Here is a 14,827-nt window from a genome sequence, read left to right on the forward strand (position 1 = left end):
CAGTCACGGCTGCAAGCCACAACTGCAAACTCGGGGGGAGAAGGGGGAATCCCAATAATGCACTGCACACTCTGCATGGTGCATTATTGGAGCTCCTGTGGGGTTAGACAGTGTGGGGTGGCGCATCCCGGCACCCCAACCCTCAGACCTATCGGCAGAAGGAAGAAGGACTGCGGCGAAGGTACCTCCAACCAGCCTTCCCCGCAGCCCCCCCACCACATCTCACTGCTCATGAGAAGAGGCTCCATGTTTTCCTCCTACCTTGCTTCCACTCAATCACTTCTACCCAGGTTTTCCTCCTACCTTGTTTCCACACAATCACCAATTCCAAGCAAGCTTCTCTGAGAAGTTAAGCCAACTCCTGATGAAGTTGATATGGAGAAATAGAACTGGGTATCATCAATGTATTGATAGCACCCAGCACCAAATCTCTTGACGCTCTCTCCCAGTGGTTTCAGGTAGATGTTAAAAAGCATTGGAGATAGAATGGAGCCCTTTTGGTCTCCATAGAATAGCTGTCACTTTGAGGAGCAACAATCTCCACAGGACACCATCTGGAATTTATTTGAGAGGTAGGAGCAGAACCACTGCATAGTGGTGCTTCCCACCTCCAACCCCCTCAGGCAGTCCATGAGGATACCGAGGTTGATGGTATCATAAGCCACCAAGAGATCCAAGAGGTTCTACAATATCTCTCCCCCACTACCAATTCCAAACTGCAGATCATCCAGCAGGCTGACCAATGAAGTCTCCACTCCATAGCACACCCCAAAGCCACTTTGCAACAGGTCTTCTTCTTCCAAGACTGACTGGAGTTGAGAAGCCAACTCCCTCTCAATCACCTTGCTGAAACCACGGAAGATTGGAGACAGTCCTATAGTTGCCTAAAAGATCCAATGCAGGTTTCCTCAAAAGTGGCCTGTCTTCCCTCAGACAGACACTGATGATACTAACAAAACACTATCCAATAATTTATCTGCTAAATTGTATGAGCCATGTAGAACAAGGGTCAAGAGAACAGGTGGTAAGGCAAAATTCTCGAAGCAACTTGTCCACATCCTTGGGAATCACAAACTGAAATTGATCCCTCATAACCATACAGGAGGAGCTGCTGGACACCTCCATAATAGACTCTGCAATAACCATGGAATCCAGTTCAGCTCAAATCTGAACTTTAACTTGTAATTTCCTTGCTTTTTGGAACATGAGTGGAAATGGTAAGTACCTTAACTCCCCTTTTAAACCATTTTGAATTTATTTCCAAAACCATTTTGAATTTAGAGACTGAGTGCTCCATTTTAACAAAGATACATCCAACCTAATTTTGACCTTATTTTGAATGACAATAGTGAGCATTGACTGATGATTCCCCTTTCAGCAGTTTGCTATCATTCAGTGAAGCTATAAATATCTGACTTAATTTCTGAAGCATAGCACACTCCTCATTCCATGCACATCTGCCCTTATATTTTTTTTAAAGGGAAACAAAAAACCATTTGTATTTATGCATTTCAAGAATAGTTACCCTGCCCATCATATGTAAACCATTGAGGCTATTCTCACAATCAGGCGAAATTGGGCAAGCGGAGCCTAGCCCGATTTTGCCTGACCATGAGAACCACCGGGCTCGCAGCCTAGCCTGGTCTCACAAAAGAGGGTCACCGGCTTAAACAACCCTCCCCTAAGCCCAGGTGAGCGGAGCGAGCGCTCCGCTCACCTGGGCTTTCCGCTCATGAGGCTCTGGATGCAATCCATCATGACTATACTTCCAGAAATATTCTGAGGTTTATTAGTGAGCAAGAGCTACGGAGCTGAACAGCTGGAATTTGATATGTTGTGGTCCTTGGGAGAATAATGTGAGCACATATGTTTTGTTTCAGGATAGACATCAGAAGGTATTGGAACATCCTGTCCTTCATGTTTGCCATTCAGGAGATCAATCGGAATCCCAGGCTGCTACCCAACATCACCCTGGGCTACAGCATCTATGAGAACTATTATGATGCAATAATGACTTCTGACACTGTGGTGGACCTATTGTCTACTGGGAAGGTGAATGTTCCAAACTACAGTTGTGGAAGACGGAGTAATCTGGTGGCTGTTCTTGAAGGGTCTTTCTCTGATATCTCCATCCAGATGTCAACCACGTTGGGCATCTACAAAATTCCACAGGTATGAAGGGGTGGATCGAGGCTAAGTATAAACTAAGGACCGGGTCTCACGATCAGTGAGACACGGTTTTTACCGGTGAGTGGGAAGAGCAGGCTAAGCCTGCTCTCCCCACTCACAAGTGGCAGGGAGCCCTGGGCAGCCGGATCGGCTGCCCACATGATGGCCATCTCCGTGACAGAGCCGGCAGGGGGTGGGGGGAGCGGGGGCTGCACGGCCCCCGCAAGCCCCAGTATGCCCTGCGCAACTGCGCAGGGCATACTGGGGAGACCCCCGAGCCGGAAGGAGGCTTTTCGCCTCCTGGCCAGGGGTCTACTCATGAGTAGGCATGGCACGAAGCCGCACTGCAGCTACTCACGAGCCGAAAAAGCAGGTTTGCTGGAGCGCTCGCTCCGCAAACCTGCTTTTTAGCAGGGGTTCTCGAGCAGGTTACCGGGTCAAGAACCCACGGGCTCAGCTGTGAGCCCTGTGGTTCTTACGACCAACAAAAACCAGGCTAGGCTCTCCTAGCCCGATTTTTGTTGGTTGTGAGAATCGCCCCTATGAGTTAATAGCAGAGGAATTTCAGATCTGTTGAGGGACATATTCTCATCTGTGATGGGAATGTGAGAAAGTGCAGTAATCAAAATAGCTTACATGTATGACCTAGGCTGTGTTCACACAGTCACAAAGAACCTAGTTTAGAACTTAATCCTAGTTTAAAACTTAATCACTTCACCTAACTACATTTAACCAGGATGGTTATCTATCCTGGTTAAAAGCTGGTTAACTGTAGCAATTTGACCACAACTGCTTTGAAAATGATGGGTTCACACAATCAGCTCTGGTGGGCTTTCTAATTCTGATTAAGCCTTTAACCAGCATCCTTGTGAATGTGTGAGACTGGATAACCTGGAACTAACCACACTAAAGGAGATCATACTGTGTCCATAATTCCTAAATATAACATCTGTTAAGGGTGTGGCCCTTCACAGCAGTGGTTTCCCAGCATTTGGGTGCTTAAGTGAATATGGAAAACTCTGAACACACCATGAACCCTTTCTCATGATCTGTGTGAGAGAGAGAGCTTGAGGGAGAGTGGGGAGGAAACCTCAAAAAGCTTGTCTCCCTGCAGATGATGATTGTTGCTGATCTGGGCACAGAGATCACGGGCACAGATGTGTAGCTGTCTTCTCCGCCAGATCAAAGGGTTGTGGTGTTGGGACAATCACCCCATCCCCTGGAACTCCAATAATGCCCCATGCGAGTGTGTATTGCATTATGGAGTTTCTCCTGACACCGGCCAGGAACCCATCAGTCTCCCAGCTCCGGTTGCATGCTTTCTCCCTTAACCCCATTTAAGTGGGTGGATGGTTTGACAGGTTTGCCGCTGAGGCACCATTGGGATTGGGCATGATCCCAGCCGACGGTTCTCATGTGTGGGCAGGGCAGGGTTTGGCTTCATTAGTCCAGTTTCGCCTCCATGTTAAACCAGAGTAGCCATTGGTGGACTTTAATAATGTGCTTGCTCTGGAATAAATCACCCATCTCTTCCATTCTTAATAGGTCAATTATGCTTTTATTTCCCACATTCTGAATGATAAATCACAGTTCCCATATTTCTACCGGATGGTTAAAGAGGAGGAAACCTGGTACATGGGGATTGTCAAACTTCTCCTACATTTCAGATGGACGTGGATAGGTTTGATTACCCGAGGCAATGAAAATGGAGAACGATTCAGAAGGATTTTAACACCTCTGCTCACTGCGAGTGGTATTTGCATTGTATTTTTACAAAAAATTCAGCATGTGGGGCCAGACATTACCTTATTGTCCATTCAAAAGGAAGTCAGGGTATATTTTATATTCAGAGGAGCGCATTGATAGAATTATGAATACTAGCTCTTTACCAGACCTTGAAAAATACCTTGAGAATTCAATTGTGGGGAAGGTCTGGATCACAGCTGCCTCGTGGGACTTCACTTTGAATTTGGAGTCCCATTTTTCATTTTTCCAACACATCCATGGCTTTTTTTCCTTCTCAATGCAGACAGACAAAAGAACAAAATACGATGATTTCCTACCATTTTTCTCTGCTATGCATCAGACTGTGGAAGAAGCATTCCATTGTTTCTATTCAAAGCATGTCTTGATTGCAAAAAGCTGGGTGAGATGTAGAGAGAAGGAAAACTTGAAGACCCTTCCCCAAGAGGAGCTTGAAAGAGTCTTTTCTTTGGACAGCTATCACATCTACAACAGTGTCCAGGCTGTGGCACATGCCTTACATGCTGCCTATTCACCCAGATCCAAGAGGATGGATATGGGGGGTGAAGATAGGTTTTCACATCAAAAGTTACAACCATGGCAGGTACTCCTTTTCTTCCACATATAGGGCTACTGAAAATTGCAACCACTTGTACCATGCCAGAATTATTGAGCAGCCTCACACATCACACCAAACCTGAGATTCGACAGAGTGGGCCAGAGCCCTGGAAGATGCTCAAGTCCTACTTCTGGAAGGATATAGTGATCTTGGGTGTGCAGTATCTGAGCAGGTGGTGATAGTGGGTGGAGAAAGGTTGGCATGTCAAAAGCTACATGGCAGGCCTTCCATTGGATTGGATTGCTAACTGGTTGAAAGACAGGAAACAGTGGGTAGGTATAAATAGAGATTTTTCACAATGGAGGGAAGAAAGAAGTGGGGTCCCCCAGGGATCTGTACTGGGATCGGTGCTTTTTAATTTATTCATCAATGGTCCAGAAGCAGGGGTATGTAGCGAGGTGGCCAGATTTGCAGATGATACCAAACTCTTCTGGATAGTGAAATCCAAAACAGATTGTGAGCAGCTCCAAAAGGATCTCTCCAAACTGGGGGAGTAGGCGACATAATGGCAAATGCAGTTCAATGTTAGCAAGTGTAAAGTGATGCACATTGGGATAAAAAAACCCAACTTCAAGTATATGCTGATGGGATCCGAGCTGTTGGTGACTGACCAGGAGAGGGATCTTGGGGTCGTGGTGGACAGCTCGTTGAAAGTGTCGACTCAATGTGCGGCAGCTGTGAAAAAGGCCAATTCCATGCTAGGGATCATTAGGAAGGGGACTGAAAATAAAACGGCTAATATTATAATGCCCTTATACAAAACTATGGTGTTACCACACTTGGAGTACTGTGTAGAAGTCTGGTCACCACATCTTTAAAAGGACATTGTTGAACTGGAAAAGGTTCAGAAGAGGGCAACCAAGATGATCAGGGGCCTAGAGCACCTTTTTAATGAGGCAAGACTACAACACCTGGGGCTTTTTAGTTTAGAAAAAAGACGACTGCGGGGAGACATGATAGAGATCTATAAAATCATGCATGGTTTGGAGAAAGCGGAGAGAGAGAGATTCTTTTCCCTCTCACACAACACTAGAACCAGGGGTCACTCCATGAAATTGATTGCCAGGAGGTCTAGGACCAACAAAAGGAAGTACTTTTTCACACAATGCGTGATCCACTTGTGGAACTCTCTGCCACAGGACGTGATGACAGCCAACAACCTGGATGGCTTTAAGAGGGGTTTGGATGACTTCATGGAGGAGAGGTCTATCAATGGCTACTAGATGGAGGGCTGTGGGCCACCTCCAGTCTCAAAGGCAGGTTGGCTCTGAGAACCAGTTGCAGGGGAGTAATGGCAGGAGAGAGGGCACGCCCTCAACTCCTGCCTGTGGCTTCCAGCAGCATCTGGTGGGCCACTGTGCAAAATGGGATGCTGGACTGGATTGGCCTTGAGCCTGATCCAGCAGGGCTGTTCTTATGTTCTTATTTACTTCTGGAAGGGTGTGCTGAGCTTGGGCATGTTATATGAACCCACCAAACACTACATATCCTATGCTATTGTGGTAAATAACCCACCATGTGTCCCTCACGTCAGATCTTAGGTAAATATGTCAGCCTCCATGCCGTGAATAGGGTAGAATATACTATTAGTGGTGGGTTTGTATGACATGCCTAAGCGTGGCGTAATCCTTCCACACACAGGGTGCACAAACATTCCCAGCCACTCCACTGACACTTAGGTTCAATGTGATGTGTGAAGCTGCCTATTCCCTTGGAAGCAGATAGTGCTAAAATTGAAAATATAGTGCTGAGAGGACATTTTGTTTATTTCTGAAGCAAACTGAGTTGTGCAATCCTCTGAAGATTGCTCTTTGGGCCACCTTACACTCTTCTCACAGGAAACCAAGCATCGTACAACAGACGTAGGTGCTGTAATCTCTGGTGCAATCCTTCTCAATCTGAGGAAGTAGCCGACCCCCCATGCTTCACACCTGGAGTAAGAGGTGCCCTGCCTCTCTCTACTGGGAAGTTCCTTTGGGCAGGGAAAATTTCACTGTCTTCATCTGAGCTGGCTACTCTTTGAGTGGGCTGTAATTCTGGTGACAACTTGGTTCAAATGTGGTACCTCATTACCTCAGCCAAGCTCCCTCCTTTGTGGAAGTGTAGAGCCAGAGGCTCTCATAGATGTCAGTAGGCCAGTGTACTGATGGCAGCAACTACACAGCACCTTGAGCCGATTTACTCTGCTATGAAGCTGCCAATAGGGATATGCAAAACCGGTTCAACTCCAAACTGGACCTGACCCCCCCACCAAAATAAGGGTGGCCAGTCCAAATCCGAACCAAACCAGGCCTGGTTTGGATTGAACTGGTTTGGCCCAGTTCGACCAGTTCAGGATGCTTGTAAATGGGAACCCAGCATGGGCCTGGTTTGAACATCTATGCATGCACGAAAGCATTTGTGTGACCGCATAAGCAGTTTGCGGACCGGTTGTGCAGATCGAATTTGGTTCGAATTCAAATTGAATCACCGCTGGAAGTTGCATGTAGACCCTAGCTGTCAAGATGTCCTTCATTCCTCTCACCATAGATTCACTTGAGATAGGATTGTCTTTTATGGTCTGATGCTTGAAGACAAAACGCAGATGCCACTCCATACCAATAAAACACTACAGGTAATTAAATCTGAGAGTATTCTGCCCTCTCTTGGATCCCAAAATCTGCCCTGTGAAGATTTCACTCTCACTTGGGATGCGGACGGACCAGGCCTCACTTACAGGCTCTTTGGAGTTCAAAAATAAGGGTATGTATATTTAGACATAATAACTTCCCAAAGTGTTGAAAAAGGAATTTGGGAATTGGCATCAGGTCCCTTGTGAAGCTTCTATGAGGATGGGAGACATTAACACAACCCTTGAGTGAAAGCATTCAAGCCTAATATCATTAAAACCTGAATATCCAACATGCTTTTGTTTTTCACAAATACAACTTTTCCCTCTGTCATTGCAGCTTCATTCTTTCCTGAAAAACGTGTGGTTTTACAATACTTCCATGGATTTGGATAAGAATGAATATGACATTGTGCAGTGGGTGGTATTTCCCAATAGGTCCATTCTTAGAGTAAAAATCGGGAGTCTAGAGAAACAGGGATCCCCAGATCCAAAGTTCACCATTGACCAGGATGCCATTGTATGGCCCAAATGGCTCAACCAGGTAGGGGGAAGTATTTGTTTTATCTTATTCTGTTTAATATCTGTTCAGCTCTAATCATACATCAGATGTGATACATGATAAAAAGCAAAGACTCCTTCTAAATTAACAAGATGATATCTCAGGGAACATGAATAGAGAGGTTTGCATAATAAGAAACAGGAACCCCTGCTAACTTGGCAATGAGGCACCTTTTTAATGTAGTGATTCTCTTTATTTAGCAGGGGGAGAGTAACTGGCCCTATCCACCCCCAGCACAGTACCTCCAGTGACTGTTGCTGGGGTCTATCATATGTTTCTTTTTAGATTGTGAGCCCTTTGGGAACAAGTACTCATTTTATTTATTTGTTATTTCTCTGTGTAAACCTCTCTGAGCCATTTTTGGAAGGGTGGTATAGAAATCTAAATAAATTAAATTAAATTAAATGAGATGTATGTACATTGATTGGCAGACAGCGACAGTTGTTTCTAGTGGTGTCAGGGCCTTGGGCAGATCGACCAAAACCCAGACCCAGAAGGCGTGTTTCAAGCTCGGGGTCCCTAAGGACAGTGGCCTGAACTGGAAGCCAGAGAAGATGAAACTGCCGACCAGGCTCCTGGTAGCTATACCAAGCCTGACTGGTGCAAATGTCTGCCAGTCACAGGGCTGATCCTGCTGTAGACTCCAGAGGAAAGGGTTGTGGTATGCAAGGACAAGATAGTGGAGTTGAATCAGGAATATTAAAGGTTTAATGAGATAGATATTATTTACAGAGAGGCAAGTGCAGACTGCTTGTCCTTGCTCTTGCTGCTGGCTGTTTGTTAGCCCCACCTCTACTCCAGGACTGGAATAAAAGTAACTAAAGCACCATTCAAAAGCTGGCCTGAATCAATGAATGGGTTAACCAAAAACACCACACCTGCTATCCTCTATGAGAAAATGACTCTGAGGCCTGAACACGCACAAGCTCTGGTAGCTCTCTGGACTTGTTTCCACCCTACATTCCAGCTGAAGTCTAGGAGGCCCTCAGAAGTATTTCAAGACGAGCTCTTGAAATAAGCTGTTCAGATCCCATACATTAAGCAAGGGATCTTATATTTGCCCTGTTTGGGCAATGGGCTGGATCTTTCTCCCTGAACTCTCATCTTTCCATCTCTGATCTTGAGCCTTCTAGGCTCCCATATTATCAGCAGCTCATCCTCCTCCACATCCCCAATGGGTCACCATTAACCAACACCCTTTTATACCATCTACATCTTTTGAGCTGAGGAAGAGAGAATGCCACCATATGAATACTGCAAAATACCTATTCCCTTAGATTATAATAATAATAATAATCTTAATATAATAAATAAATATATAATATAATATAATAACTATACAAAATATAATAATTAAAATATAATAATTAATATTTGGATTAGATTAGGTTATAACAATAATTCCCACTTATTGCAAAATTCACCATGGTGGCTGACATACCGCAGAAGGGTACATCAGCCCAGTGTTAATGCAAAAAAGTCATGAATTGTAAAATTACACAAATGACACGATGGGCTTACTCTTGTGTAACATCATTTGCTTTTTTTTCTTCTTTTTTTTTTTGCTTTTGCATTCGCACAATCTTTACAGTAGTATAACTTGCCTGCATCTAATGTTACTCGGCTACTTTGCCCTTGCATGGTTTGCCAGCCAGTGAATGGGAACTTTCAAGAATGGGTTGCCAGAGAAAAGTTTTATTGTTGGGTGAAACTATCACAATATCTGAAAAGCTTGGAAATATTCAGAAGAATTGGACTGTGCTTTCCCAGTGAAGTCAAAGGAGGTGGGGGAAATCACATGCAGATTAATGATGCACCAGCATGACTTAGTCTGTAATTAAGAGAGCGTCTTCTTCATTACAAGCTCCACCACCGATTGAAGTCATCTTAGGAGGTCCATCTCCAGTCACCGCCAACTCGTTTGGTGGCTACACAGAGACAGGCCTTCTCAGTTGCAGCCCCGAGATTGTGGAATGCGCTCCCTGCTGAGATACAATCCTCCCCTTCTGGCAATTTTCAAAAAACACCTGAAAACCCATCTTTTCGCCCAAGCTTTCTCAGCTTCCTAATATTTTTGGGTTTTAATTTCTGGTTATTATTTAAATTGTTAAATTGTTTTAAAGTTTTTGTATATGTTTTAAACTTGTTTTATGTTATTGTAAACCGCCCAGAGATGAAAGTTTGGGGCGGCATACAGATTTGATAGATAGATAAATAAATAATGATGACAAAGCGCTGGTGCTGCATGGGCACTGCTGCCGTTTTTTTGTAGTTGTTGTTTATTTGTTGTTGTTTTAACCCATTTTGGGCACTGCTGCTGTTTTCCACACGAATACAGGACATGCACCCATGGGAATCTCCACTGTTTCTGGAAGCACTCCCTGCAGTTCAGAAATAGGTCCCTGAGGGCTGTGTAACCTTCAGGTAACTGTTCCTTGGTTGCATGGTTGCTTTTAGGGCAGGGTAAATGGGTGAACACAATCCTACTCCCCCTACACAGATAGCAGAGCTAAGCTTGTCCACAATGCAACAGCAGCTGCACCACTTTGCAAGAAGTTCTGGTGTTTCCTTAGTTTGCACGTGATCCCCTATTTATTTTCTACATAATGGAGCTGTACTTGATAAGCCATGGAAGGATTCAGATGAATTGGTTTCAAGCTGTGCTGCTGCACTTGATTCTAATCATTGTATTGATGTCTTTTAATTTGATATTTTTGTTTTAAAACCAAATTATATCGGGGTTCTCTATTCTGTTTACACCAAAGTAACCTATGTTGTACAGGTGGACCTCATTATCCATGGGGGTTCCACCCCGACATGTTACCACGGATAATGAAACCATGGATAAAGAGTCATTAAAGCTATTCACATGGGCGTGCAAAACCAGGCTAAGGAAGCACAGCCTGGTTTTGTATGTGCACCGCCGGGAATGGACCCGATCCCGGCAGCATCGCGGTGACAAACCTGTAAAATGAGGCTTCCCATCGGCTCCGGATAGGGGTGGGGAGATGAAGCGCCTTTTAATGTGGTGATTTTCTTTATTTAGAAGTGGGGGGGGGAGTAACTGGCCCTATCCACCCCCAGCATAGTACATCCAGTGACTGTTGCTGGTGTCTATCTTATATTTCTTTTTGGATTGTGAGCCCTTTAGGGACAGGGATCCATCTTATTTATTTATTATTTCTCTGTGTAAACCACCCTGAGCCATTTTTGGAAAGGCGGTATAGAAATTGAATAGATAAATAAACAAACAAACAGACAGACAGACAGATAGACAGACAAATAAATAAAGCAGGAACGCACTTGCATGGTACATTATAGGAGCTCTGGAGGGCGGGGCAATGCAAGGCAAAGCATCCAGCAGCCCGACCCTCAGAGCAACTGGAAGCAGCCAGCAATCATCTGGGTGGGCAATCTTGCCCGCCGAGAGGGAAGGACCTGCTCATCTGTAGGGAGATAAGATTTTTGAGGCTTCTCCCCACTAACCCTCTTGCCCTTTCTCACTGGTTGTGAGAAAGGGCTCATTGAGTCAATGGGAACATGGGGGGTTAGGTTCCCAAACAAAAAAAGCACACACCAATCAAACAAGAAAAATTCCGAAAATAGGCCAAATAAATTGCCCTACCATGATCCTCTCGTCTCCTGGAGACCAGCAATGCCCTCCAAATGCCCCAAATAGTCGCTCAAATCACAGATCTTTTCCCCAGTATTTGTTGCGGCTTCTGAAATGAGCCACAAAATGGATCCCATGGACAAAATGGAAGCTGGAAATGACCTCCGCGGTCACTTCCAACCCACCAGGAACCACGGATATGTTGGTTTTAACCCCTTTGTGTCCAAGGATAATGAAACCAGGTGTCAATTAGACACCATGAATATGTGAAACCACGGATATACAATCCATGCATAATGAGCTTCTCCTGTAGTCCCATTCTGTGACTATACAGTGAGGGTATCACTCTATGGAGCATGAGATATGCCTCCACAGCCACTTTTGCCTTTTGTTTCAAAACATCCCCCTTTTCTTTAAAAAAAGTTCCTATAGGTCTCATGGTAGCACAGTGGGGATGTGTATTTTTTATTTAAATAAAGAATGCAGCCAAGAATTTAAAGAGAAAATCAGGTGGGGTGATGCTTTTTAAAGCAGAAGCCACAGTGAGGCGGGTCTCACGATCAAGGAGACCCGCCTCGGGATGGTTAGCCCACTCTCCCCACTCACGAGCAGTCAGTCCGCTCCAGGAGGCTGAACCGGCCGCCCACATGACTACCGTTACAAAGCCAGTGGGGGCTGGAGGGATCAGGGGCTGTGCGCCCTCCGGAAGTTCCAGCATGCCCTGCATGCTGGAGAGACCCCCGAGCTGGGAGGCTGCTTTTGAGCCTCCCAGTCGGGGGTCTACTCATGAGTTGCTATGGTGTGGAGCCGTGCCACAGCAACACACAATTAGAAAAACCTGGTTTAAGGGCAGGGATACTTAAGCGGGTGACCCCCTTAAGAACCACCGGGCTCGCAGCGGAGCCTGGTGGTTCTCACGATGGGAGAAAATCAGGCTAGCCTCCGCTAGCCCGATTTCCTCCCATCTTGTGGATAGCCTCAGTGAATGGAAAGCAACTGCAGCAGCTGTCAGTGGTGCTCTGTAGGAGTGAAGATGTCATCACACCTGTTCTCCTTGGCCCATATGCTGCACCTGGTAATGGGTGGGGAGAGGGAGAGGGAAGAGACGCTCCTGTCAGAAATGATGATACTCCGACAAAGTTCTCCACTGGGTTCCATCCAGTGTTCCCTGTACAGAGATTCCCAGATGTGGTTGACAACAATTCCCCTAATCCCCAGTCAGAGGCCATTGCAGCTGCAGATGATGGGAGTTGTAGGCAACAACATCCGAGCATTCCTGTTACAGGGAACCCTGGTTCCAACTTTCAGGACTCTCTGCTGTCATTTCTGAACTCCATCCGATCATGCCTGAAAGACAGCATCTCAGGTCTGACATGCCTGTTGGGCCAACTTGAAAACACAGCCCGACTGGCCTCCAGGCACACTGCTAAATTACCCCTAACACATTTGCTTGAGGCTTTTTGTCTTGTTGATTAGACCCTGCCTCGTGCCAGGTGCACCGAAAGCTGTCGCCCTGGATATGCCAAAATCACTCAGGAAGGAAAGCCAGTTTGCTGCTACGATTGTGCTCCTTGCACGGAAGGGACAGTCTCCACCCAGGAAGGTAGGTGGCTCCAGAACAACCACCCTGACTTGTTATATAGGGCAGCATACAAAATGTTCTAATAAACAAGCAAACAAATAAATACAAAGGGAAGGCCTTGGAGAATAAAGCAAAGATTGCTCAGACATTTGCTGTGAGTGTCCTTTATTACATTGTTTAAGTAGAGTCCTTTTGTATTGTCTTTAGAACATAAGAACATAAGAACAGCCCTGCTGGATCAGGCCCAAGGCCCATCTAGTCCAGCATCAGTGGCCCACCAGATGCCACTGGAAGCCACAGGCAGGAGTTGAGGGCATGCCCTCTCTCCTGCTCTTACTCCCCTGCAACTGGTACTCAGAGGCATCCTGCCTTTGAGGCTGGAGGTGGAGACAGCCAATAACCTGGATGGGTTTAAGAAGGGTTTAGATATCTTCATGGAGGAAAGGTCTATCAATGGCTACTAGTTGGAGGGCTGCGGGCCACCTCTAGCCTCAAAGGCAAGATGCCTCTGAGTACCAGTTGCAAGGGAGTAACAGCAGGAGAGAGTGCATGACCTCAACTCCTGCCTGTAGGCTGCCCAGTGGCATCTGGTGGGCCATTGTACGAAACAGGATGCTGGACTAGATGGGCCTTGGGCCTGATCCAGCAGTGCAGTTCTTATGTTAACATTGATCCAAGTGGTATCAAGCCCATTTTTATTCATTTCAGATGCAGACCATTGTAACAAGTGCCCAGAAGATCAGCATCCAAACAAGGAACGAGATCAATGCATTCCCAAAGTGATAACCTTCATGTCCTTTGAAGAATCTTTGGGGATCATCCTAGCTACATTTGCTCTATTCTTATTCCTCACCACAGGCTTTGTGTTAGGAATCTTCATTAAATACATGGAAACTCCAGTAGTCAAAGCCAACAACCAGGACCTCTCCTACATTCTCCTCATCTCCCTCTTGCTTTCCTTTTTGTCCTCCATTCTCTTCATTGGTCCGCCTCGAAAGGTAACCTGCCTTCTTCGCCAAACTGCCTTCAGCATCATCTTCTCTGTTGCCATCTCTTCTGTGTTAGCCAAAACCATCACTGTGGTGGTTGCATTCATGGCCAACAAGCCAGGGAACAGGATGAGGAAATGGCTGGGGAAGAGTTTGGCCAACTCCATTGTCATTTCTTGTTCTGCAATTCAAGTTGGCATCTGCACCATCTGGCTGGGAATCTCTCCACCCTTTCCAGACTTTGACATGCACTCCCAACCTGGACAGATCATCCTGCAGTGTAATGAAGGCTCTGCCATCATGTTTTATAGTGCCCTAGGCTACATGGGCTTCTTGGCTGCCATCTGTTTCATGGTGGCTTTCCTAGCCAGGAAGCTGCCCGGAGCATTCAACGAAGCCAAGCTGATCACCTTCAGTATGTTGGTCTTCTGCAGTGTTTGGGTGTCCTTTGTGCCTGCCTACCTGAGCATGAAGGGGAAATACATGGTGGCCGTGCAGATCTTCTCCATCTTGGCCTCCAGTGCTGGGTTACTGGGTTGCATCTTTATTCCCAAATGCTGCATTATTCTCTTGAGGCCTGATCTAAATAAGAAAGTGCTTCTAACTGTGAAAATTAAAAATGGTATCTGATTCTTAGCATATTCTTTTCAGTCATGGCAACCAATGTTGAGCATAGCAATAATAAAACCAACATATTTGTCTTGGAATGTAGCCCCTTAGATGCTATTGTAACTGACCTCTCTTTCCCTCCATCTTGAAATAAGGTATCAATAAACTATAAACATGAATTCACCATCACCATCATCACTGGCAGGATTGTTTAGCGCATTTGCCTCCAAGGCACTGCTGGGATCAGGGGCTATCCTGGTGGTTCTTACACACAGCCTAACCCTGGATGGGCATCCCTAGCCTTGGCTGGGTTGTGCATGAGAACAGCATCCT

The 14,827-nt window shown here is 45.8% G+C and overlaps 1 protein-coding gene across 1 annotated transcript; it reads left to right on the forward strand.

Moving 5' to 3' along the window:
* The first annotated feature begins 1,917 nt into the window (after positions 1-1,917).
* On the forward strand, positions 1,918-14,585 carry LOC128343886 (vomeronasal type-2 receptor 26-like). The gene is made up of 3 exons (XM_053293321.1): positions 1,918-2,172; positions 12,791-12,917; positions 13,605-14,585. Exons 1-3 carry the CDS (start codon positions 1,918-1,920, stop codon positions 14,513-14,515), a joined length of 1,293 nt encoding a protein of 430 aa, XP_053149296.1. The 3' UTR covers positions 14,516-14,585.
* The last annotated feature ends 242 nt before the right edge of the window (positions 14,586-14,827 follow it).

Source organism: Hemicordylus capensis, chromosome 2 (assembly GCF_027244095.1).
Source record: "Hemicordylus capensis ecotype Gifberg chromosome 2, rHemCap1.1.pri, whole genome shotgun sequence".
NCBI classification, from domain to species: domain Eukaryota; kingdom Metazoa; phylum Chordata; class Lepidosauria; order Squamata; family Cordylidae; genus Hemicordylus; species Hemicordylus capensis.

Excerpts from the sequence above, each read along its gene's own strand:
- LOC128343886 (XM_053293321.1), top strand. The coding sequence starts at position 1,918 with ATGTTTGCCATTCAGGAGATCAATCGGAATCCCAGGCTGCTACCCAAC. Across the intron at positions 2,173-12,790 it reads GCATCTACAAAATTCCACAG|ACCCTGCCTCGTGCCAGGTG; the intron begins GTATGAAGGGGT and ends CTTGTTGATTAG. Across the intron at positions 12,918-13,604 it reads GACAGTCTCCACCCAGGAAG|ATGCAGACCATTGTAACAAG; the intron begins GTAGGTGGCTCC and ends TATTCATTTCAG.